At 38.2% G+C, this 27,355-nt stretch overlaps 1 protein-coding gene and 1 long non-coding RNA gene across 2 annotated transcripts in view; one reads left to right on the top strand and one right to left on the bottom strand.

Annotated features, from left to right (window-relative positions):
* Positions 1-27,355, top strand: part of CRPPA (CDP-L-ribitol pyrophosphorylase A) — a 348,299-nt gene that overhangs the window by 161,946 nt on the left and 158,998 nt on the right. Inside the window, exons 7-8 of the mRNA XM_030933230.1 lie at positions 6,578-6,670; positions 7,107-7,199. Coding sequence (XP_030789090.1) covers positions 6,578-6,670; positions 7,107-7,199 — 186 coding nt within the window. The remainder of the gene's footprint in view (positions 1-6,577; positions 6,671-7,106; positions 7,200-27,355) is intronic.
* LOC104657802 overlaps positions 1-27,355 on the bottom strand; it is a 38,553-nt gene that overhangs the window by 3,962 nt on the left and 7,236 nt on the right. Inside the window, exon 3 of the long non-coding RNA XR_004058109.1 lies at positions 269-353. This is a non-coding gene — a long non-coding RNA (uncharacterized LOC104657802). The remainder of the gene's footprint in view (positions 1-268; positions 354-27,355) is intronic.

The following is a 27,355-nucleotide window of genomic DNA, read 5'->3' as shown; positions in this document are numbered from 1 at the left end:
TGAACCCAAGAGGCGGAGGTTGCAGTGAGCCAAGATGACACCACTGCATTCCAGCATAGGTGACAGAGCAAAACCCTGTCTCAAAAAATAAAATAAAATAAAAAAAAAAACAGGAGCTTTAAATTATTTGTGTTAGGTGCTCAAGGTTCGTTAGCATTAAAGCTTGTCATTTTCCATTCCATGGTCCTCGTAATGTTGCATCAGAAGAATAGTTGGTTTCCAACATGAGTTTTAACAGTGAGAGAGGGATGCACAAAGGAAGACTTACCATAATAATGTCTTCTACCACTAACTACTCAGCACATATTTAATGTAGTGGGTCAGAAGCACTTGATATTACTTCGACATCAAATCTGAAGACTGAAATTGGAGGACACTTCTTAAGTACTTTCTACCCTATCCAGGACCCAGAAACATCACCGTTAAGGGAATGTGTATACTGGCAATTAAGATTGTTAGTACTTAACTGACTTCCTCCAGAATACATGTTCCTCCCCCACACCCCTTCACCCTGGAGTTAACTTTGGGACATGTAGAATTACTCCTCTCTGGGTAAGGGTCTTGTGATGTCTGTGACAAGGTAATAGTACCTAGAGTAGCACTGATGTCCAGTGTGCTTTGGAGGTTATGTATGTGGACCTGGGAGTTTCAACAGGTCTGAGTCTGAGTGCTAGCCCCTTACTGGCTGTGTAATCTTAGATTAAACTTTTGTGCCTGTGCTGCTTTATCTACAACATGAGGATGATAATACCTGCCCGTGCATAGGTGTACTATGCAGTTTTAACAAGATAATTGTTGAAAGTATTTAGCACAGATTCTGGAAAGTTATAAAGCCTCAATAAATACAATATATTAAATGTAAAGGGATAATGGAGATATGATTTAAAGGGTCCTCTAAAAGTGGAAGTTAAGAAGTGAGTAGAGTTATAACAGCAAGCATTTAATATAGCACTGTGCATTAGGTGACCCAAAACATGAATGTTATTGGGTCTTTACATATATTCAAAGATGAATGACTTGACAGCATACACGTTAGACTTTAGACTTTCTAGAACAGCAGTTTTTGGGAAAAGTCCTTGGACTCAGACAGAGGCAGTGTCCACTGCATTATGTAGCACTGCAAGTGGATCTTCCGGGCTGAATGTTAGACTCCAGTCTTTGTGCTGGGACTTTTAAGTTGCATAGTGAGGGAAGCACCACTCTCTTGTGTGATAAGAGATTGGGATCCAATAGCAGTGCAATGTCTCAGAACCTTGTTATAGTACTATTCTGTCTACCCAGTGTCTGGGATTGGGAGAGTATCAAACCTGCTTTAGTATGACCAGCTAGCTAGGGTTAAAGTCCTATGGTGGCAGGTCATGAAGTGGAGGGCCACTGGTATGATCCACCAGCTTATGATTCACAGTTAGCAGGCTATAGCTTCTACAACCTAGCTGACTGGTAACCCAATTTATTTATTAGCTCACAACTTTACCAGGATTGACTTCTTTAAAGCCTTCTACGAGGACAAGCTATAGAGAAGACATCTTGGAAAAGTTAACCCTTACCCTTCACATACTAACTTAGCCAATCCTCATATCAATTCTATGATGTACTCATTTTACTGAGGAGTAAACTGAGCCACAGGGCTTATGTAGCTTACCCAAAGTCACACAGCAACAATGTTCTGGAGATAGATTCAAACCCAGTGATCTTGGTACCAGAGTCCATGCACTTTACTACACACATACACACATACAAAAAAGCTTAAAAGCTTATTCTAAGAAATAGTAAATGCTGAATGCTAGATAGACAAAAAGGGATGTTAATTGTTATCATGTTCACAGAGTGGAAATAAAATACATCTCTCTACAAGTCACTTGTTTATACCTATATTAGTGCCATTGTTTGAATGGTAGAGAGGCTAGAAGTTGGCAGATTCAGACTCAGAGATGACCCAGCCAACTTTTTCTGTAAAAAGATGATTGACTTTTCAGAAACACATAGAGGTTGAACCTCTGACTCATGGGAATTGAACCAAAACCTTTCAGCCTTAGTTAGGCCTTAATGCTTTTTGAAATGAAAATGTTTTTGACAATCCATCTTTATTCCTAATATCCATGCTTTATATAGTATTAATATTGTGAATACACAGATGTTTGCATTTAGTTTTTGGTAAATCTTTCCTAAACTCTTATTTGTTATGATGTAAGGAAAGTTTGACTTTTTGTTGTTGTACTTTAATTTACTGAACACATTGGAAGGTTGTTTTAAATTTTGTTTAAATGTCCTTTGAACCAAAATATTTACAGAAGAAGTTCTAGCCAGCAGATTGTTCCATTTGTTGTGTTTGAGTGTGGAAACATCAGGAATGACAGCATATGATGATGCCATAGGACTTTTTTTTTTTTTATAAACAACCTAATAGCGTTGTCTAATGCGGTCTTTGTTGATTAAAAGTGTCACAGATACCTTTGCTATATTTAGGTAAAATCTAAGTTTCTTTACTGAAGCATGGAAAATGTTGATTGTTTTCTGGTTGAGAGGAAAGCAGTATGACTAAAAGAACTACACTGAACTGGGAACAATTATTAAGAGTCTCAATTTCAAGAAGAAAAAAGATATAGTTTGGTTTTTCAAGAGTACAAAAATACTAATATTTGATAACTTTTATGTAAATATTGTGTATGCATTTCTGTCTTAGTCTATGGGCAATTAGCTGAAGACTGACTTTAAGTGCGGTTTTAAATGTATCATAACTGAACAAATATATTTTAATTACAATTACAATAACACTATGTGACTGGGCATTGTGCTTTCCATATATCTATATTGTACATTCTTTTTTTTTTTTTTTTTTTTTTGAGATAGAGTTTCACCCTGTTGCCCAGGCTGGAGTGCAGTGGTGTGACCCAGCTCACTGCAACCTCTGCCTCCCAGGTTCAAGCAATTCTCTGCCTCAGCCTCCCGAGTAGCTGGGATTACAGGTGTCCACCACCACACCCGGCTAATATTTGTATTTTTAGTAGAGATGGGGTTTCACCATCTTGGCCAGGCTGGTCTTGAACTCCTGACCTCAGGTGAACCATCCACCTTGGACTCCCAAAGTGCTGGGATGACAGGCATGAGCCACCGCACTTGGCCTACATTATATATTCTAAGAGTGTACATCTTTATTAACTGTTAATTTAATAAATACATAACAGCTTTGAAGAAGCAAGTAGATATTGAAGTCAATATGGGCCGAAGTTGTCATAGGTTTTAAATGAGCCCAGTATTTGTGATAATAGAGAAAAATTTCTTCAGAGTTTAAGAATATTTGTGTTGAAGAGTGGAATGGGTGGCTAGGATTTGAATAGGTAGAATATAAGTAGACTATGAAGGGCTTAATGTCAAAGTCACTATTTTAGATTTAATCTAATGAGAATTACACACATATACATGTAATATGTATATAAAATTGCATGTTCTTAATGAGAAAAATGAAGCTTTTCTAGGAATACTTAAAATACTCTTAATGGTTAGGGAATAATACTCTCCTTTTGTCTAAAGATGTACATATAAAAATAAAATAATTCCTTAAAGTACTTAAAAATAATAGTGACAGCCAGGTGAATATGATAAAGATTATTCACAAAAATCTTCCTTCTCCATTGCTTTAAAAACAATAGAAAACAAGCAAAATTAACAGTAATCAAACAAACATGAGGGGCACCACTTAATGCAGATGTTTTTAAAAGTAACAGTCAAGAAAGTAAGTGCAGATGATAATCAGGCTGATGTCTTCTAAACCCTTCCCGTGGATCTCCCAGACCTTGTAATAGGGGCAAAAATTATTTCATTAAGGTAACTCAAGGAACCTAAAACTCTTACGGCTTTGGTAAAAAAAAAAAAAAATGCTACAAAACAAGCCACTACTTGTACGTATTCACCTAATAATGTGAATTAAATGAAAAATTTAAAATTGGGGGAAATTTTAAGTCACTTTCCTTGAAGGTAGATAATGTCTAATGGTAATTATGGCCACAAAATAGAATAAGAATCTAATAAACATTTTAGATTTAAAACAACATGATTGACCAGACCTAGGCTATAGGTAGAACTTAAAATGTGCTCTTTCCTTTTCTCACAGAAGGAAGTCAGTGAATACTGACTTACAAAAAGAAGTGAGTTATTAAGAGTATAGTGTCTTTATCCTGCCCATAGCATCTCTTCTTAACCTTTAGAAATTAAACTTCCTGGAAATGGATTATCTGAAGTTTAGCAATACTTTCGGTTTTACTGCATTTGGTTTGCATTCACTAAAATTACATAATGTAAAATGACATGCATATTATTCCATTTTAATAAAACATTCATGCTTTTAGTCCTTCATCTGTCTTTCCTGGTTACTACATATATTATTCATAGAGAATTGTTGGAATGATACTTACCTTTCAGAGTAATTATTTCTATGTAGTATTTTTTGATGAGTTTTTATTTTTAAAGAACTTTCCCACATTGTTCATTCTAAGAACATATACTATTTTCTTGACACAAGATATTTTTCTTTAAAAAACTGGTGGCAAAATTTTGTTTGTTTTTAACATTATTAAGCATTTGCTAGTGGTAAAAACATGAATGTGTCTGTCCTCAAAGATCCCAAACTCTGTCCTGAAGAAATTTATTTTAATACTTCAAAAAAAAAAAAAAAAAAACTGAATCAGAATCTCCCTCATGTTCTCATTCTCTGCATGCAGAAGGAAACTTTAAGATTTTTTTTTTTTTCTTTCTGAATTCAGAATTCACTTGTGTGTCTTTGCTGAAGTTAAGATCTGGTGATATGGTTGCCTTATTTCATATCTGTGAAGTCAGAAACTTGGCAGGATGTGAAACTATATCTTACTTGTATGCAAATAAGTCAACCTGACACAGTATCATAGATACTGGTGGAAGATCTGAGACTACAGGGTCAGAGAAAAGACCATTTATTACAACCATAGCAGTAGCAAGAACAAAAATGTAGCACTCGGTTTTTTCTGAATTCCAATTTCCATGGAGAGATGCAATTAGGGTTAGTTGTTGCTAGGCAGTAGGGTTCTTTAAAAAGAACCTTGATAGTAGGAAACCCTGGCCTTATACAGGCAAATCAGCCCATCTGCTACTCAAGAGATAACTCTGGAATGCCAAGTAAGCCTAATCCAGGGAGAGAGATGTCCCCATCTTACTGGAAAATAAATCTGTTCTAGGAAGAAATATCTCTATTTCTGCAATTTGTACAAACATGCTTGCAAAGAAAGTATGGAACAAGTTAGCTGTTAATGCCTTTGAAAATGTTTCAATACGTGAGAGACTTTTGAAAAACTGTCTCCCTATAATATCTAGATGTTACCACTTTATCAAACTTACTATTGCAGAATGGATACTGGTTTCTTTTTTATTGTAGTGTTAATATATTGTTGATGACTATGGACTTTTTGGCTTTTTTCTTAATAATCTTTGAGCTTTAAGCTCAATACTAATTTTAAACTGAACTAAAATTTTAAAAATTTAATAGCCTACTAATTTCTAGAGCAAAGCTAAGGCCTTGCAAACTTTCTTTTCTCATTCTCCAGTATTTTGTCAAAATTATAGCAAATTAAGCTACTAAACACATAATGTATAGAGTTACAGAGTTTGATGTTTTACTAAGGAACAGCATTGTATTATTTTTAGAACTATGAAATGTAAAGCATTCTAAATGTAATACCAGTAAGAATCACTGAAATGTGATTTCCTGTGGAATTATTATAACAAAGATATCACAGATCCCATGTCTAGTAATTCTTAAGTTTTTGTTCATATTGTTATAATAGAAAAATCTTAAAAGAAGCTAATTAGAATATTAGCTTAATTAGAATATTAAGCTTAATTAGAATATTAAGCTATATGGAATATATTAAGCTATATGGAATATTAAGCTATATGGAATATATTAAGCTATATGGAATATTAAGCTATATGGAATAAAAAAATCTTACTAGGAAAGTTTGCATAATATGTGTTCTTTTCTAAATCTAATCTAATCTGGGACTACTTATAGCAGTAGAAGTAAGTTCCCCAACAGTTTTAGGAATAGTTTGTATAGTTTAAGTCTTATTTCTCTCTCACTTATATTGTTGTGATGATTTCTTACTGCTTTCCCCATTTCTAGTTATTTCCAGTTTAGTGAAGTCTATTCCCTGTATTAAAACTGTGTTATTTGATGTGCTTCCAGATGCCTGCAATCATCTCTGCAACCTTTCTCTTTTAGTCCTTCAACGTGCTCTTCAATATTTATTTGTATAAGATAAATCAGACTACTAGCCTGTTCCAGAATATATTCTGTGTATGTCTACATTTTTTTCCTATGTGAAACAATTTTCTATATCATTGTTTGCTAAAATATGCATTATTCATAGCATAGTTCAAATGACTTTTTCTTGAGAGCCTGATGAACTTCAGCATGTATTAATTTTAAAAAAAAAATATAGTGTCCTTGACTTTCTGTGCCTCTCTTCTAGCAATTATGTGTTCCTTTGTAATACAGATGTTTATGTTTGGTCTAATTTGTGAATTCATTTCTATTTTTTCCTACTAGCATGTAAAAGTCACATCTGAGGCTCTCTGTCTTGCTGGCAGACATCTTCAGCAAATCATCTTAGATCAATGCTACAATTTTGTTTGCGTGAATGTAAGTCAATTCAAATGATTGAAAGCACTTAAGGATATGAGCAAACGTAATGTGGAAGAGAACTAATTTGATTCTTAAATATTTATATATGAGATTATGATGAGTTCTTTTACATGTTTTTGGAGATCTTATCTTTGAAAGAGAAATAATACTTTTAACAAGCTAATTCCCATAGTGAGAAGAGTGGTATTTTGGACAATATTTTCAATTTTCTGTTTGTACCTGGTCCAAAGTAGATAATAAGAGACAGGTTTGACTCAATTAGTAGATCAAAATTTGACATGTATAACTTTATGGATATCTTTTAAAATTGTTTCTAAATTAAGCTTGATAAATATTTTGAATGTTACGCAGAATGTCTCCATTTATTTCTTGAATTAACTTTTAAGTCATTTAAAAAGTCTTCTCGTATCCTTTTATTTTTCTTGTCTTTTAGGTTATGACTTCTGATTTTCAAGAAACCCAGAAGTTACTGAGCATGCTTGAAGAGAGTAGTCTTTCCATTTTATATCCTGTTGTTGTTGTTTCAGTAAGTGAAATTAACGCAGATTTTTCTCACTTATGCTTCCTTCTTTGTAACTCAATGTACATACTTTTAAAAACTCATCCAATTGAGAGCACTGACCCAAACTCAAAAGAAACTCTTCTTTGTGGATTCCTCTGCTTACTGTCTAGCTATGACTTCTATGACTGAATGCCTTTATTATTGCAATCATTTGGTTGCACTCACAGGTTTGGAAATCTTTTTCAACCCAGCAACCAATTTCATTTTTTTTTCTTCACTAAAATGGCAAAGTATTCAGCTTAAGTCAACTGGTTGTTTTGATAATGTAAAACAGCTGTATTTAAAATATTATCAGAATAGGCTGGGCGCGGTGGCTCACGTCTGTAATCCCAGCACTTTGGGAGGCCGAGGTGGGCGGATCACGAGGTCAGGAGATCGAGACCATCCTGGCTAACACGGTGAAACCCCGTCTCTACTAAAAATACAAAAAATTAGCCAGGCATGGTGGCGGGCGCCTGTAGTCCCAGCTACTTGGGAGGCTGAGACAGGAGAATGTCGTGAACCCGGGAGGTGGAGCTTGAAGTGAGCCGAAATTGCGCTACTGCACTCCAGCCTGGGAGACAGCACGAGACTCCGTCGCAAAAAAAAAAAAAAAAAAAAAAATATTATATATATATATTATATATATAATATATATATATATATATATTTATATATATATTAAATATAATATATATTTATATATATAATATATAATATATAAATTTATTATATATATATACTATAATATTTTATATAATAGATATAAATATATATATATATATAGATAATTATATATAGATAAATTTATATATATATATAAATATATATATATATATATATTTATATATATATATAACTTTTATATAATAAATTCTATATTAATATAATATATATAATAATTTATAATATATATCTCTAAATATATATATATATATATATATAAAATCAGAATCCCATTAGGGAAGCATTCCAGATGTTAATGTGAGGAAAAACCTAGTGGCAGAAAAGTGATTCTTGGGTTGTTTCATTTTGTCTGTTCCACCGAAAGCAAAAGTAGAATAAGCAACAAATTAAAGAGAATTCCTAGAAGAATGGCCTAGGAAAATTTTGGAGAGATTTTTCCATGAAAATCTAAAAGTATGCGTTTAGTTCAGAATTTATTTGATTAGCCCATTAAACTATATAGCAGAGGGGACTATCAGTAAAGTCAGGAAGGAACAAAATCAGAGCCCAAGCCCTCTAAATTGACTGAGGAGCGGAATCTATACTTGGTAGTATTTTGCTGTGTGAAGGAGTTCCAGACGTTAAACTCTCAGAAGTGCCTAGCAAATTCCCAGTTCCTAAAGCTCAGGCCCATCCCATACTGTGGGAATTTAATTCTTGTCAGGTAAGATTAGTAATAAAGAATAAAGATAATTTGCAATATAAATAATTCTTGACTGAGTAATGCAAGTAGTAACAAATGAGCAACTATGGGAGATTTAATTAATTCAGTGGCCTCTTTATTTCGTCATATACCATAAAGATAACTTTCATGGTTGCATCTGATTTTGAAACCCAAGCTGCTTCTGTAACTGATCTTCATAGAACACAGAAGCTTTCATTGAACTTTTTAGGAACAATATGGAATATATCCAATATTGGAAGCCTCTGAGGCTCTGTAGGATAGAGGTAAGTTCAAAGCTCTATGTTTGGCCTTTTATTCGTCTCTCCACATTTCCTTGCTTAGAAATTTCATTTTCCCATGTTTCCAGATATGCTGATGAGACTGTCCAATATAGTGCAAATAACAGAGGCTTTGAACTCAGAACACTTGTTTCTTGGTCTAGTTACTTAATTGTTCTGAGATTTGGTTTCCTCGATGTAGAAACAAGGCTAGTAACTCTACTTCTTAAGTTGTTTTAAGGATGAAAGTGAGTGAATGCAAAATGTAGTTTCTATCACAGTGCTAGGCCCTGAGCAGGCATGTGAGGTTAGTTCTATTTAATAGTCTGGTCTTCTTTATTTTGTCTCTGGATGAGATGACTCCAAATTAACTTCCACAGCTCTAATCTTATTCCTAAGTTTCAGCCAAGTATTTCCCAACATTTTTTTTTTTAATTATACTCTAAGTTCTGAGGTACATGTGCACAACGTGCAAGTTTATTACATAGGTATACATGTGCCATGTTGGTTTGCTACATCCATCAACCTCTCATTTACATTCAGTATTTCTTCTAATGCTATTCCTCCCCGAGTCCCCCACCCCCTGACAGGCCCCAGTGTGTGATGCTCCCCTCCCTATGTCCATGTGTTCTCATTGCTCAACTCCCACTTATGAGGGAGAACATGTGGTGTTTGGTTTTCTGTTCTTGTGTTAGTTTGCTGAGAATGATGGTTTCCATTTTCATGTATGTCCCTGCAAGGGATATGAACGCATCCTTTTTTATGTCTGCATAGTATTCCATGGTGTATATGTGCCACATTTTCTTTATCCAGTCTATCATTGATGGGCATTTGGGTTGATTCCAAGACTTTGCTATTGTGAACAGTGCTGCAATAAACATATGTGTGCATGTATCTTTATTGTAGAATGATTTATAATCCTTTGGGTATATACCCAGTAATGGGATTGCTGAGTCTAATGGTATTTCTGGTTCTAGATTCTTGAGGAGTCACCACACTGTCTTCCACAATGGCACCAGCAGTATAAAAGCATTCCAATTTCTCCACATCTTCTCCAGCATCTGTTGTTTCCTGACTTTTTAATGATTGCCATTCTAACTGGTGTGAGATGGTATCTCATTTTGATTTTGATTTGCATTTCTCTAATGACCAGTGATGATGAGCATTTTTTCATGTGTTTCTTGGCTGCATAAATGTCTTCTTTTGAGAAGTGTCTGTTCATATCCTTTGCCCATTTTTTGATGAAGTTGTTTTTTTCTTGTAAATTTGTTTATATCCCTTGTATATTCTGGATATTCGACCTTTGTCAGATGGATAAATTGCAAACATTTTCTCCCATACTGTAGGTGGCCTATTCACTCTGATGATAGTTTTTTTTTTTTTTTTTTTTTTTTTTTTTTTTTTTTTTTTTTTTTTTTTTTTTTTTTTTGCTGTGCAGAAGCTCTTTCGTTTAATTAGATCCCATTTGTCAATTTTGGCTTTTGTTGCCATTGCTTTTGGTGTTTTAATCATGAAGACTTTGGCTATCCCTATGTCCTGAATGGTATTACCTATGTTTTCTTCTAGGGTTTTTATGGTTTTAGGTTTAAGTCTTTAATCCATCTTGAGTTAATTTTTGTATAAGGTGTAAGGAAGGGATCCAGTTTTAGCTTTCTGCATGTGGTTAGCCAGTTTTCCTAGCACCATTTATTAAATAGGGAATCCTTTTCTCATTGCTTGTTTTTGTCAGATTTGTCAAAGATGAGATGGTTGTAGATGTCGGGTGTATTTCTGAGACCTCTGTTCTGTTCCATTGGACTATAGATCTCTGTTTTGGTACCAGTACCATGCTGTTTTGGTTACTGTAGCCTTGTAGTATAGTTTGAAGTCAGGTAGTGTGATGCCTCCAGCTTTGTTCTTTTTGCTTAGGATTGTCTTGGCAATGCAGGCTCGTTTTTGGTTCCATATGAACTTTAAAGTAGTTTTTTTCCAATTCTGTGAAGAAAGTCAGTGGTAGCTTGATAGGGATACCATTGAATCTATAAATTACTTTGGGCAGTATGACCATTTTCACAATATTGATTTTTCCTGTGCATGAGCATGGAATGTTCTTCCAATTGTTTGTGTCCTCTTTTATTTCCTTGAGCAGTGGTTTGTAGTTCTTTTTGAAAAGGTCTTTCACATGCCTTGTAAGTTGGATTCCTAGGTATGTTATTCTCTTTGTAGCAATTGCGAATGGGAGTTAACTCATGATTTGGCTCTCCATTTGTCTGTTACTGGTGTATAGGAATGCTTTGTGATTTTTGCACATTGATTTTGTATCCTGAGACTTTGCTGAAGTTGCTTATCAGCTGAAGGAGATTCTGGGCTGAGATGATGGGATTTTCTAAATATACAATCATGTCATCTGCAAACAGGGACACTTTGACTTCCTCTTTTCCTAACTGAATACCCTTTCTTTCTTTCTTTTGCCTGATTGCCCTAGCCAGAACTTCCAATACTATGTTGAATAGGAGTGATGAGAGGGGGCATCCTTGTCTTGTGCCAGTTTTTTTTCCTTCCCTCCTTCCCTCCCTCCCTCTCTTCCTCTCTCCCTCCTTTCCTCTTCCCCTCCCTCCCTCCCTCTCTTCTTCCCTCTTTCCGTCCCTCTCTTCCTCTCTTCCTCATACTTTAAGTTCTAGGGTACATGTGCACAACATGCAGGGTTTTTACATATGTATACATGTGCCATATTGGTGTGCTGCACCCATTAACTCATCGTTTATATTAGGTATTTCTCCTAACGCTATCCCTCCCCCCTCCCCCCTTCCTCCTCCCCCCACTGCACTACAGGCCCCAGTGTATGATGTTCCCCACCCTTGTTTAAATGTTCTCATTGTTCAATTCCCTCCTATGAGTGAGAACATGCAGTGTTTGGTTTTCTGTCCTTGCAGTAGTTTGCTCAGAATAATGGTTTCCAGTTTCATCCATGTCCCTACAAAGGACAAGAACTCATCTTTTTTATGGCTGCATAGTATTCCATGGTGTGTATGTGCCACATTTTCTTAATCCAGTCTATCATTGATGGACATTTGGGTTGGTTCCAAGTCTTTGCTATTGTGAATAGTGCCACAATAAACATATGTGTGCATGTGTCTTTATAGTAGCATGATTTATAAACCTTTGGGTATATACCCAGTAATGGATTTGCTGTGTTAAATGGTATTTCTAGTTCTAGATCCTTGAGGAATCGCCACACTGTCTTCCACAATGGTTGAACTAGTTTACACTCCCACCAACAGTGTAAAAGTGTTCCTATTTCTCCACATCCTCTCCAACACCTGTTGTTTCCTGACTTTCTAATGATTGCCATTCTAACTCGTGTGAGATGGTATCTCCTTGTGGTTTTGATTTGCATTTCTCTGATGGTGAGTAATGATGAGCATTTTTTCATGTGTCTGTTGGCTGCATAAATTTCTTTTGAGAAGTATCTGTTCATATTCTTTGCCCACTTTTCGATGGGGTTGCTTGATTTTTTCTTTTAAATTTGTTTAAGTTCTTGGTAGATTCCGGATATTAGCTCTTTGTCAGATGAGTAGATTGCAAAAATTTTCTACCATTCAGTAGGTTGCCTGTTCACTCTACTGGTAGTTTCTTTTGCTGTGCAGAAGCTCTTTAGTTTAATTAGATCCCATTTGTCTATTTTGACTTTTGTTGCCATTGCTTTTGATGTTTGAGTCATGAAGTCCTTGCCCATGCCTATGTCCTGAATAGTATCGCCTAACTGAAACACAGCTCTGCAACAAACGGAACTAATAGACATCTACAGAACTCTCCACCCCAAATCAACAGAATATATATTCTTCTCAGCACCACATGACACTTACTCTAAAACTGACCACATAGTTGCAAGTAAAGCACTCCTCAGCAAATGTAAAAGAACAGAAATCATAACAAACTGTGTCTCATTCCACAGTGTAGTCAAATTAGAACTCAGGATTAAGAAACTCATTCAGAACTGCACAACTACATGGAAACTGTTCAACCTGCTTCTGAGTAATTACTGGGTAAATAATGAAATGAAGGCAGAAATTAAGATGTTCTTTGAAACCAATGAGAACAAAGATACCACAGGCCAGAATCTCTGGTACATTTTTAAAGCAGTGTGTAGAGGGAAATTTATAGTACTAAATGCCCACAAGAGAAAGCAGGAAAGATCTAAAATCGGCACCCCAACATCACAATTAAAAGAACTAGAGAAGCAAGAGCAAGCACATTGAAAAGCTAGCAGAAGGCAAGAAATAACTAAGATCAGAGCAGAACTGAAGGAGATAGTGATACAAAAAACTCTTCAAAAACTCAATTAATCCAGGACCTGGTTTTTTGAAAAGGTCAACAAAATTGATAGAACGCTAGCAAGACTAATAAGGAAAGAGAGAAGAATCAAATAGACGCAATAAAAGATGATAAAGGGGATATCACCACCGACCCCACAGAAATACAAACTACCATCAGAGAATACTATAAACACCTCTACACAAATAAATTAGAAAATCTAGAAGAAATGGATAAATTCCTGGACACATACACCCTCCCAAGACTAAACCAGGAAGAAGTTGAATCCTTGAATAGACCAATAACAGTGCAGTGGTGTGATATCAGCTCACTGCAAGCTCTGCCTCCCAGGTTCTCGCCATTCTCCTGCCTCAGCCTCCCAAGTCGCTGGGACTACAGGCACCCGCCACCACACCCAGCTAATTTTTTTGTATATTTAGTAGAGACGGGGTTTCACTGTGTTAGCTAGGATGGGCTTGATCTCCTGACCTCGTGATCCTCCTGCCTTGGCCTCCCAAAGTGCTGGGATTACAGGCATGAGACACTGCGCCCGTCCCGTCCTACCTTTTTTGAAGGTTCTTAGTATCCTTGTGTTGGGTTAGAACATACTTCCTTAGCTTGGAGGAGTTTGTTATTACTCACCTTCTGAAGCCTACTTCTGTCAGTTTGTCAAACTCATTCTGCGTCCAGTTTTGTTCCCTTGCTGGCGAGGAGCTGTGATCCTTTGGAGGAGAAGAGGCATTCTGGTTTTTGGGCTTTTCAGCCTTTCTGTGCTGGCTTCTCTCCATCTTTGTGTTTTTGTCTACCTCTGGTCTTGATGTTGGTGACCTCCGGATGGGATTTTTGTGTGGATATCCTTTTTGTTAATGTTGATGCTATCTTTTCTGTTGGTTAGTTTTCCTTCTGACAGGCCCCTCAGCTGCAGGTCTGTTGGAGTTTGCTGGAAGTCTACTCCTGACCCTGTTTGCCTGGGTATGATCAGCAGAGGCTGCAGGACAGCAACTATTGCTGTTTGATCCTTCCTCTGGAAGCTTTGTACCAGAGGGGCACCCATCAGATGTCAGCCAGAGCTCTCCTGTATGAGGTATCTCCCAGTCAGGCTAAACAGGGGTCAGGGACCCACTTGAGGAGGCAGTCTGTCCATTATCAGAGCTCGAATGCTGTGCTGGGAGAACCACTGCTCTCTTCAGAGCCATCAGGCAGGGACGTTTAAGTCTGCTGAAGCTGTGCCCACAGCTGCCCCTTCCCCCAGGTGCTGTGTCCCAGGGAGATGGGGGTTTTATTTATAAGTCCCTGACTAGGGCTGCTGCCTTTGTTCAGAGATGCCCTGCCCACAGAGGTGGAATCTAGAGAGGCAGTCGGCCTTGCTGAGCTCTGGTGGGTTCCACCCAGTTCGAACTGCCCGGTAGCTTTGTTTATACTGTAAGCATAAAACTGCCTGCTTAAGCCTCAGCAATGGTGGACGCCCTTCCCCACACCAAGCTGGAGCATTCCAAGTTGATCTCAGATTGCTGCACTGGCAGCGAGAATTTCAAGCCAATAGATCTTCACCTGCTGGACTCTGTGGGTGTGGGTCCTACTGAGCCAGTCATTGGAGGGAGTCTCTGGGTCTGCCAGTTGCAAAGACCTTGGGAAAAGCACAGTATCTGGGCAGGAAGGTACTATTCCTCCCAGTACAGTCTGTCATAGCTTCCCTTGGCTAGGAAAGGGAAATCTCTGGACCCCTTGTGCTTCCCGAGTGAGGCAACGCCCCACCCTGCTTTGGATCGCCCTCCGTGGGCTGCCCCCACTGTCTAACCAGTCCCAGGGAGATGAACCAGGTACCTCAGTTGGAAATGCAGAAATCGCCTGCCTTCTGCGTGGATCTCGCCGGGGGCTGGAGATGGGAGCTGTTCCTATTCAGCCATCTTGAGTTGTCTCACTATTTCCCAACATTTTATTAGATATTTCCATTGGAGTTCTCCCCTCTCAAATTTAGCCTATCAGATCTGTCACAGAAGCACATTCTCTGTAAGTTGACTTCTTTTCTTAATGGTAGTATAGCTGTGGCTATACAGGCACCCAACTTGGAATCTGCCACCTATGAGTTTTCCTTCTATGTTTCTCTCTTTGTCCCCCTCCACCAAACGCACACAGACAGGCCCCTAGGTCTCTTAAAATTATATTTTGAGTTAGAGCCTCACTCTTTTGCCCATGCTGGATTGCAGTGGCATGCAATCCATTGGCTCACTGCAGACTCAACCTTTTGTGCTCAAGTGATGCCTCCAGCTCAGCCTGTTGAGTAGCTGAGGCTACAGGTGTATGCTGCCACATTTGGCTAATTTTTTTTTTCTCTATTTTTTGTAGAGATGGGTCTCACTTTGTTGCTCAGGCTAGTCATGAACTCCCGGCCTCAAGCAATGCTCCTGCCTTCCAAAGTGCTGGGATTATGGTCATGAGCCACTGTGCTTAGCCCTAAGTTTTGAACTGTTAGTTCTTCTGTTCATTGCTATTGTATCTCAATCTGAGGCCTTTCTATTGCCTCTGTAAATATTTGATTTAGTTTTCTCTTGACTTCTATTGAGTTCCATGTCATGTGTCCCAGTGAATGCCAGAATTGTCTCGCTATCTGTTGTTCATGTACCAAGCTAAGAGAAAAGATAAATAATCCTTTAGTTATTGTGTACATGTCTCTCACAACTAGTTTGAAAATAGAATTAAAAGCCTATGTGCTAAAATATTGTAAAATGTTTACTAAATCAGAACATTATCCCTTTGTAATACTTGAACGTAGGCATATTTCAGCTTATTGCGCTCTGAAGGTACATGTTTTACAAATCGAAGTTTTGTGGCAACCCTGTGTCTGGCAAGTCTATTGGTACCATTTTTCCCACAGTGTATGCTCACTTCCTGTCTCTATCACATTTTGGTAATTCTCACAATATTTTAAACTTTTTCATCTTTATTATATCTGCTATGGTAGTCTATGATCAGTGATCACTGATATTACTATTATTGTGTTGGAACCCTGCAAATCACATCTGTATAAGATGGCCAGCTTAACTGATAAATGCTGTGTGTGTTCTGATTGCTCTTTTGACTGTTTCCTCATCTCTATCCTTCTCTTTGAGACTCCCTATTCCCTGAAATAAAACAATATTGAAATCAGGCCAATTAATAACCCTACAATGACCCCTATGTGTTCAATGAAAGAAAGAGTCCTGTGCCTGTCACTTTCTTTTTTTTTTTTTTTTTTTTTTTTTTTTTTTTTTTTTTTTTGAGGCGGAGTCTCGCTCTGTCGCCCGGACTGGAGTGCAGTGGCCCGATCTCAGCTCACTGCAAGCTCCGCCTCCCGGGTTTGCGCCATTCTCCCGCCTCAGCCTCCCGAGTAGCTGGGACTACAGGCGCCCGCCACCTCGCCCGGCTAGTTTTTGTATTTTTAGTAGAGACGGGGTTTCACTGTGTTAGCCAGGATGGTCTCGATCTCCTGACCTCGTGATCCGCCCGTTTCGGCCTCCCAAAGTGCTGGGATTACAGGCTTGAGCCACCGCGCCCGGCCAATCAAAAGCTACCAAACCTAATTTAGAGTAAGTCCCTAATTCCCTTCAATTCTGTGAAGGCTGCAGAAAGTGAAGAAGTTACAGAAGAAGAGTGTGAAGCTAGTAGAAGTTTATTCATGTGGTTTAAAAAGAAAGCATTGTCTTCCTAACAGAGAAGTGCAAGGTGAAGCAGCACGTGCTGATGTTGAGGCCGCACTGAGTTATCCAGAAGATCTAGCTGAGGTAATTGATGAACATAGCAGTGCTAAATGACAGATTTTTCAGTGTAGATGAGATAGCCTTCTAATGGAAAAACATGGTAGTTAGGGCTTTTATGGACAGAGAGGAGAGGTCAATGCCTGGCTTTAAATAATAAACTGACACTTGTTAGGAGCTAATGCAGCTAGTGACTTTCAGTTGAAGGCAGTGCTCACTTACCATTCCTAAAATCCTAGGACCCTTAGGAATTATGCTAAATCTACTCTCTGTCTGTGCTCTGTAAATGGAAGAACAAAACCTGAATGACAGCACATCTGTTTATGTCATGGTTTACTGAATATTTTAAGCCCACTTTTGAGACTTAATGCTCAGAAAGAAAGATTCCTTTCAAAATATTACTGCTTATTGACAATGTAGTTACCCAAGATCTTTGATGGAGTATAAGAAAATTAATGTTACTTTATATCTGCTAACACAACGTTTATTCATCAGCTTATAAATCAAGGAGTCATATAGATTTTCATGTCTTATGTTTGAAGAAATACCTTGTGTAAGGCTATCACTGTCCTAGATAGATTCCTCTGATGGATCTGAGCAAAGTAAATTGAAAACCATCTGGAAAGGATTCACCCTGTTAGTTGCCATTAGGAACATTCATGATTCATGGGGGGTCATAATCCAACCCTCATGGAAGGCTTGGAGGGATGTGACTTCAACGGGGGAAGTAACTGCTGATGTGGTGGCAATAGCAAGAGAAGAGAAGTAGAGTCTGAACATATGACTAAATTGCTGCAATTTCATAAAACTTAGACGGATGAGGAGTTGCTTCTTATGGATTAGCAAACAGAAAGTGGTTTCTTGAGATGGAATCTACTTCTGGTGAAGATACTGTGAACTTTGTTGAAATGACAATAAAGGATTTACAATATTATATAAACTTAGTTGATAAAACAGTGGCAGGGTTTGAAAAGATTAAGTCCAACTTTGAAAGAAATTCTGCTGTGGGTCAAATGCTATCAAACAGCATCCCATGCTACAGAGAAATTTTTTTGCGAAAAGAAGGATCACGCTAGGCGGCAAACTATGTTGTTGTCTTATTTTAAGAAATTGCCACATCCACCCAACCTTCAGCAACCACCACTGTGAACAGTCAGCAGCCATTACACCAGCAAAAAGATTAGGACTCACTAAAGGCTCAGACGGTCATTAGGATTTTTAGTAATACACAGTTTTAATTTAAGATATATACATTATTTTTTAGTCATAATGCTATTGTGCACTTAATGGATGATAATATGTAAATATGACTTTTACATGCCATGGGAAATAAAAAATTTCATGTGACTAATTTTATTATGATATTTGCTTTATTGGCTCCAGGAGTCTGGAGTGAAACTCCCGATATTTTTGAGGCAGGCCTGTTACTTTCCCATTGCATAGGCAGACTTAGTGTGGTGATATTATGAGCATTATTAACTTAATAGAAAAATATGCCACTAGATTATATCTAGTAACTGTAGGATGGAGCAAATCACTAGAAAGGGTACAGTAAGTAATGCTGGCTTCTTGGATGGAGAGGCAAGTGAATAGTGTCTGGATGTTTGAGTTGTCCTGTCAGTGACTGTGAATATTACTGATCAGGCTTCATCCTTTTTCCTTCACCAAAAATGGCCAGAAAGCAATTTCAGTTTTCCTATTAATGAAAATTTGGCAGAACATTTCAAATGTGCACCAAATTAATAGATGTATGGAAAATATGACAATTATAAAATAAAGTAAAATGAAAGTCTTAAATCTAGATATATCACAGTTTGCTCATTAGTAAGAGAAAAAACTATTAATACACATACATACATAGAGTGTTGCATGTGCAAATTCATATGCAAACATGGATACATATGTTTGTAATTGGAAAATTGCAGAGTAGGCACTTCAGAGGCTATAGTGTTCTCTTTCATTCTGTCTCAATTAACTTTTCTGGAAGATTAAACAAAGAAAGAGGCCCTACCACAACCTTTTTTTTTTTTTTTTTTTTTTTTTATAATTTTTTTTTTATTGTATATGCCTGCTGTTTATTTATTTATTTATTTTTTTATTTAAGTTCTAGGGTACATGTGCATAACGTGCAGGTTTGTTACATATGTATACTTGTGCCATGTTGGTGTGCTGCACCCATCAACTCGTCAGCACCCATCAAGTCATCATTTATATCATGTATAACTCCCCAATGCAATTCCTCCCCCCTCCCCCCTCCCCATGATAGGCCCCAATGTGTGATGTTCCCCTTCCCGAGTCCAAGTTTCCTCATTGTTCAGTTCCCACATATGAGTGAGAACATGCGGTGTTTGGTTTTCTGTTCTTGTGATAGTTTGCTAAGAATGATGGTTTCCAGCTGCATCCATGTCCCTACAAAGGATGCAAACTCATCCTTTTTTATGGCTGCATAGTATTCCATGGTGTATATGTGCCACATTTTCTTAATCCAGTCTGTCACAGATGGACATTTGGGTTGATTCCAAGTCTTTGCTATTGTGAATAGTGCCGCAATAAACATACGTGTGCATGTGTCTTTGTAGTAGAATAATTTATAATCCTTTGGGTATATACCCAGTAGTGGGATGGCTGGGTCGTATGGTACATCTAGTTCTAGATCCTTGAGGAATCGCCATACTGTTTTCCATAATGGTTGAACTAGTTTACAATCCCACCAACAGTGTAAAAGTGTTCCTATTTCTCCACATCCTCTCCAACACCTGTTGTTTCCTGATTTTTTAATGATTGCCGTTCTAACTGGTGTGAGATGGTATCTCATTGTGGTTTTGATTTGCATTTCTCTGATGGCGAGTGATGATGAGCATTTTTTCATGTGTCTGTTGGCTGTATGAATGTCTTCTTTTGAGAAATGTCTGTTCATATCCTTTGCCCACTTTTTGATGGGGTTGTTTGTTTTTTTCTCGTATATTTGTTTGAGTTCTTTGTAGATTCTGGATATTAGCCCTTTGTCAGATGAGTAGATTGCAAAAATTTTCTCCCATTCTGTAGGTTGCCTGTTCACTCTGATGGTAGTTTCTTTTGCTGTGCAAAAGCTCTTTAGTTTAATTAGATCCCATTTGTCAATTTTGGCTTTTGCTGCCATTGCTTTTGGTGTTTTAGACATGAAGTCCTTGCCCATGCCTATGTCCTGAATGGTACTACCTAGATTTTCTTCTAGGGTTTTTATGGTATTAGGTCTAACATTTAAGTCTCTAATCCGTCTTGAATTAATGTTCGTATAAGGAGTAAGGAAAGGATCCAGTTTCAGCTGTCTACTTGTGGCTAGCCAATTTTCCCAGCACCATTTATTAAATAGGGAATCCTTTCCCCATTTCTTGTTTCTCTCAGGTTTGTCAAAGATCAGATGGCTGTAGATGTGTGGTATTATTTCTGAGGACTCTGTTCTGTTCCATTGGTCTATAGCTCTGTTTTGGTACCAGTACCATGCTGTTTTGGTTACTGTAGCCTTGTAGTATAGTTTGAAGTCAGGTAGCATGACGCCTCCAGCTTTGTCCTTTTGACTTAGGATTGTCTTGGCAATGCGGGCTCTTTTTTGGTTCCATATGAACTTTAAAGCCGTTTTTTCCAATTCTGTGAAGAAACTCATTGGTAGCTTGATGGGGATGGCATTGAATCTATAAATAACCTTGGGGAGTATGGCCATTTTCACAATATTGATTCTTCCTATCCATGAGCATGGTACGTTCTTCCATTTGTTTGTGTCCTCTTTGATTTCACTGAGCAGTGGTTTGTAGTTCTCCTTGAAGAGGTCCTTGACATCCCTTGTAAGTTGGATTCCTAGGTATTTTATTCTCTTTGAAGCAATTGTGAATGGAAGTTCATTCCTGATTTGGCTCTCTGTTTGTCTGTTACTGGTGTATAAGAATGCTTGTGATTTTTGCACATTAATTTTGTATCCTGAGACTTTGCTGAAGTTGCTTATCAGCTTAAGGAGATTTTGGGCTGAGACAATGGGGTTTTCTAAATATACAATCATGTCATCTGCAAACAGGGACAACTTGACTTCTTCTTTTCCTAACTGGATACCCTTTATTTATTTGTCTTGCCTGATTGCCCTAGCCAGAACTTCCAACACTATGTTGAATAGGAGTGGTGAGAGAGGGCATCCCTGTCTTGTGCCAGTTTTCAAAGGGAATTTTTCCAGTTTTTGCCCATTCAGTATGATATTAGCTGTGGGTTTGTCATAAATAGCTCTTATTATTTTGAGGTACGTTCCATCAATACCGAATTTATTGAGCGTTTTTAGCATGAAGGGCTGTTGAATTTTCTCAAAAGCCTTTTCTGCATCTATTGAGATAATCATGTGGTTCTTGTCTTTGGTTCTGTTTATATGCTGGATTACGTTTATTGATTTGCAAATGTTGAACCGGCCTTGCATCCCAGGGATGAAGCCCACTTGATCATGGTGGATAAGCTTTTTGATGTGCTGCTGAATCCCGTTTGCCAGTATTTTATTGAGAATTTTTGCATCGATGTTCATCAGCGATATTGGTCTAAAATTCTCTTTTTTTGTTGTGTCTCTGCCAGGCTTTGGTATCAGGATGATGTTGGCCTCATAAAATGAGTTAGGGAGGATTCCCTCTTTTTCAGTTGATTGGGATAGTTTCAGAAGGAATGGTACCAGCTCCTCCTTGTACCTCTGGTAGAATTCAGCTGTGAATCCATCTGGTCCTGGACTTTTTTTGGTGGGTAGGCTACTAATTGTTGCCTCAATTTCAGAGCCTGCTATTGGTCTCTTCAGGGATTCAACTTCTTCCTGGTTTAGCCTTGGAAGAGTGTAAGTGTCCAGGAAATTATCCATTTCTTCTAGATTTTCTAGTTGATTTGCGTAGAGGCGTTTATAGTATTCTCTGATGGTCGTTTGTATTTCTGTGGGGTCGGTGGTGATATCCCCTTTATCATTTTTTATTGCGTCTATTTGATTCCTCTCTCTTTTCTTCTTTATTAGTCTTGCTAGTGGTCTGTCAATTTTGTTGATCTTTTCAAAAAACCAACTCCTGGATTCATTGATTTTTTGGAGGGTTTTTGTGTCTCTATCTCCTTCAGTTCTGCTCTGATCTTAGTTATTTCTTGCCTTCTGCTAGCTTTTGAATGTGTTTGCTCTTGCCTCTCTAGTTCTTTTAATTGTGATGTTAGAGTGTCCATTTTAGATCTTTCCTGCTTTCTCTTGTGTGCATTTAGTGCTATAAATTTCCCTCTACACACTGCTTTAAATGTGTCCCAGAGATTCTGGTATGTTGTATCTTTGTTCTCATTGGTTTCAAAGAACATCTTTATTTCTCCTTTCATTTCGTTATGTACCCAGTAGTCATTCAGGAGCAGGTTGTTCAGTTTCCATGTAGTTAAGCGGTTTTGATTGAGTTTCTTAGTCCTGAGTTCTAGTTTGATTGCACTGTGGTCTGAGAGACAGTTTGTTATAATTTCTGTTCTTGTACATTTGCTGAGGAGTGCTTTACTTCCAATTATGTGGTCAATTTTGGAATAAGTGCGATGTGGTGCTGAGAAGAATGTATATTCTGTTGATTTGGGGTGGAGAGTTCTATAGATGTCTGTTAGGTCCGCTTGGTGCAGAGATGAGTTCAATTCCTGGATATCCTTGTTAACTTTCTGTCTCGTTGATCTGTCTAATGTTGACAGTGGAGTGTTGAATTCTCCCATTATTATTGTATGGGAGTCTAAGTCCCTTTGTAAGTCTCTAAGGACTTGCTTTATGAATCTGGGTGCTCCTGTATTGGGTCCATATATATTTAGGATAGTTAGCTCTTCCTGTTGAATGGATCCCTTTACCATTATGTAATGGCCTTCTTTGTCTCTTTTGATCTTTGATGGTTTAAAGTCTGTTTTATCAGAGACTAAGATTGCAACCCCTGCTTTTTTTTGTTCTCCATTTGCTTGGTAGATCTTCCTCCATCCCTTTATTTTGAGCCTATGTATGTCTCTGCATGTGAGATGGGTCTCCTGAATACAGCAGACTGATGGGTCTTGACTCTTTATCCAGTTTGCCAGTCTGTGTCTTTTAATTGGAGTATTTAGTCCATTAACATTTAAGGTTAATATTGTTATGTGTGAACTTGATCCTGCCATTATGATATTAACTGGTTATTTTGCTCGTTAGTTGATGCAGTTTCTTCCTAGCCTCGATGGTCTTTACATTTTGGCATGTTTTTGCAATGGCTGGTACCGGTTGTTCCTTTCCATGTTTAGTGCTTCCTTCAGGGTCTCTTGTAAGGCAGGCCTGGTGGTGACAAAATCTCTAAGCATTTGCTTATCTGTAAAGGATTTTATTTCTCCTTCACTGATGAAACTTAGTTTGGCTGGATATGAAATTCTGGGTTGAAAATTCTTTTCTTTAAGAACGTTGAATATTGGCCCCCACTCTCTTCTGGCTTGTAGAGTTTCTGCCGAGAGATCTGCTGTTAGTCTGATAGGCTTCCCTTTGTGGGTAACCCGACCTTTCTGTCTGGCTGCCCTTAAGATTTTTTCCTTCATTTCAACTTTGGTGAATCTGGCAATTATGTGTCTTGGAGTTGCTCTTCTGGAGGAGTATCTTTGGGTGTTCTCTGTATTTCCTGAATTTGAATGTCGGCCTGCCCTACTAGGTTGGGGAAGTTCTCCTGGATGATATCCTGAAGAGTGTTTTCCAACTTGGATCCATTTTCCCCCTCACTTTCAGGCACCCCAATCAGACGTAGATTTGGTCTTTTTACATAATCCCATACTTCTTGCAGGCTTTGTTCATTTCTTTTTCTTCTTTTTTCTTTTGGTTTCTCTTCTCGCTTCATTTCATTCATTTGATCATCAATCGCTGAAACTCTTTCTTCCAGTTGATCGAGTCGGTTACTGAAGCTTGTGCATTTGTCACGTATTTCTCGTGTCATGGTTTTCATCTCTGTCGTTTCATTTATGACCTTCTCTGCATTAATTAGTCTAGCTGTCAATTCTTCCACTCTTTTTTCAAGATTTTTAGTTTCTTTGCACTGGGTACGTAATTCCTCCTTTAGCTCTGAGAAGTTTGATGGACTGAAGCCTTCTTCTCTCATCTCGTCTAAGTCATTCTGTGACCAGCTTCGATCCGTTGCTGGCGATGGGCTGCGCTCCTTTGCAGGGGGACATGTGCTCTTATTTTTTGAATTTCCAGCTTTTCTGACCTGCTTTTTCCGCATCTTTGTGGTTTTATCTGTCTCTGGTCTTTGATGCTGGTGACGTACTGATGGGGTTTTCGTATAGGTGTCCTTCCTGTTTGATCGTTTTCCTTCTGACAGTCAGGACCCTCAGCTATAGGTCTGTTGGAGAATGCTTGAGGTTCGCTCCAGACCCTGTTTGCCTGGGTATCAGCAGCAGAGGTTGCAGAAGATAGAATATTGCTGAATAGCACGTGTACCTGTCTGATTCTTACTTTGAAAGCTTCCTCTCAGGGGTGTACTCCACCCTGTGAGGTGTGGGGTGTCAGACTGCCCCTAGTGGGGGATGTCTCCCAGTTAGGCTACTCAGGGGTGAGGGACCCACTTGAGCAGGCAGTCTGTCCGTTCTTAGATCTCAACCTCCGTGTTGGGAGATCCACTGCTCTCTTCAAAGCTGTCAGACAGAGTCGTTCGCGTCTGCACAGGCCTCTGCTGCTTCCCCTGTTGTGCCCTGTCCCCAGAGGTGGAGTCTACAGAGACAGGCAGGTTTCCTTGAGCTGCTGTGAGCTCCACCCAGTTCGAGCTTCCCAGTGGCTTTGTTTACCTACTTAAGCCTCAGCAATGGCGGGCGCCCCTCCCCCAGCCTCCCTGCTGCCTTGCGGATTGATGGATAGATCGCAGCAGACTGCTCTGTTAGCAATGAGGGAGGCTCCGTGGGCGTGGGACCCTCCCGGCCACGTGTGGGATATATTCTTCTGGTGTGCCAATTGGCTTAAAGCACAGTATTGGGGTGGGAGTTACCCGATTTTCCAGGTGTTGTGTGTCTCAGTTCCCCTGGCTAGGAAAAAGGATTCCCTTCCCCCTTGCGCTTCTCAGGTGAGGCGATGCCTCGCCCTGCTTCAGCTCTGGCTGGTCAGGCTGCAGCAGCTGACCAGCACCGATTGTCCGGCACTCCCTAGTGAGATGACCCCAGTACCTCAGTTGAAAATGCAGAAATCACCGGTCTTCTGTGTCGCTCGCGCTGGGAGTTGGAGACTGGAGCTGTTCCCATTCAGCCATCTTTTTTTTTTTTTTTTTTTTTTTTTTTTTAATATAAGACTTTTGTTGAACAACTTTAAAATTTGAAAAGAATATTCAAAAGGAGTATGATCACTTGCCTCTCTAAACAAGTAGGTTTTATTCATCAGAAAATATATTACAAAGTGATATCAAAGTTATATAAAAATATGTCCATTTTTATTTTTGAGTTATGTGATTCCATAGATATTGAATGAATGTATTGTAAATATTTAAAGGCCTATTTTATCTTGGCTGAGATTTACAATGGTTTGTGATTGTTCTTTTTCTTATGCAAGGGTCGTCAAGTTCCAATTTCAGTCCATCTGAAGAGTGGAAGGCTTAGCAGGAACGAGTCACAAGCCAAGTAAAATTGTGGCTATTAGGCATTTATGAGGTTTTTCAATAGAGAGACTAGTTAAGGTTGTCATTTGCCATGTCATCACTTTTTACTCTACAAGAACAGATATTTAAAGAAAAATGAAGCTGAATGTCAACGTAGGTGGGCATTTGGCAAAAACAACATTGGGTTAGGTTTAAGTGGTAGCAATTTTTTCAGTCTACAATACTGATGAAACCTCCATTGTCTCTTACATTCTCAAGTATATAAAAATACTTTGAAATTCCCTGGTATCTGTCATTCAATATATATTCTAAAGGGACATGTAACTTTGAACCTCATCTATATTATTTCTCCTGGAAGAAGTTAAGCAGTGAGTGGATAGTTAATGGTGCTTGGTTGTTGGTATATTGGTATCTAGCATAATTGGATTTTATTTAAGTTTTGCAGAGGCTTGACTACATGAAGATCAACTTTTTGTCTCTAATGAAAGGTGAAATGGGCAAGAAATTATTTAACGTGAGAAATTTTTGTTAGCTAAGGTAAACTGGCACAAGTAAGAGGCTACTATTCTGAGATCCACTTACAGAAGAGAGCACATTTTCACCATGCAGGGCAGAAAAAAAAATTCGAGACTTTTTTTTAAAAGAATGAGGATACTTATTAAAATAGTTTTATCTTCTTAAAAATCCTTTAGATTATGTTTGCAAAATTAAACTTTTTGTATAATCTTGTGGACATTATATAATAGTATGTTATGATATGCTTCATTTCAAGTGGTTATTGATTGATTGATTGACTGACACACGATCTCACTCTGTTGCCTAGGCTGGAGTATAGTGTGATCATAGCTCAATGAAGCCTCCATCTCCCAGGCTCAAGTGATCCTCTTGCCTCATCCTCCTGAGTAGCTGCAAGTACAGGTGCACACCACCATGCCTTGCTAGCTTTTTAAATTTTTGGTAGAGATGAGGTGTTGCTGTGCTGCCCAGGCTGGTCTTGAACTGCTGAGCTCAAGCAATCTTTCCACCTTGGCCTCCCAAAGTGTTGGGATTACAGATGTGGCCACTGCACCCAGCCTTCAGGTGGTTATTTTTGCAAAAATATTTTACGGTACTTCTAGATCTCTAAAAATGTTCATGATTAATCCTTTGATGTTAGAAATATTTTTGGGCCATCTCTTTGGTCATCATTCTCCTTTATTTTTATATGTTTTATGTAGTCTTCTTTTGGGAAGTTCTCATTCCTATGGTATTTAGCATGATTTAACGCGTCTGCCAATACTTTGACCAACTTAATACAATACTTATGTTTTGCTAGATGTAACTTTATTTTATTGTAATTATATTGAATTCTCAGAATTCTACAGATTTTTACCATCATCTACTCTATTAGTCTGTTTTCACACTGCTGTAAAGATACTACCCTAGATAGGGCAACCTGTAAACAAAGGAGGTTTAATTCTCACAGTTCCGCATGGCTGGGGCGGCTTCAAGAAACTTACAATCATGGTGGAAGGAGAAGCAGGCACCTTCTTCAAAAGGTGACAAGTGAGAGAAGAATGAAGGAGGAACTCCCAAACATTTACAAAACCATCAGATCTCATGAAAACTCACTATCACGAGAACAGCATGGGAGAAACCACCCCCATGATTTAATCACCTCCCTCCCTTGACACATGAGGATTGTAGGTCCCGCCTTTGACATGTGGGAATTTACAATTTGAGATGAGATTTGGGTGGGGACACAGAGCCAAACCATATTATTTAGAGACTGGTAATATTGTTTACTTGAAGTAAAATAGATTTCAGCGTCAAGTGGACTGAAGTTGTTGGGTGGGTCGTATTATAAATCTTCTGTTCTTAATGAATC

This window comes from Rhinopithecus roxellana, chromosome 6 (genome assembly GCF_007565055.1).
Source record: "Rhinopithecus roxellana isolate Shanxi Qingling chromosome 6, ASM756505v1, whole genome shotgun sequence".
Classification (NCBI taxonomy): Eukaryota; Metazoa; Chordata; class Mammalia; order Primates; family Cercopithecidae; genus Rhinopithecus; species Rhinopithecus roxellana.
The sequence above is the reverse complement of the archived record's forward strand: the minus strand, read 5'-3'. Positions and strand labels throughout refer to the sequence as shown.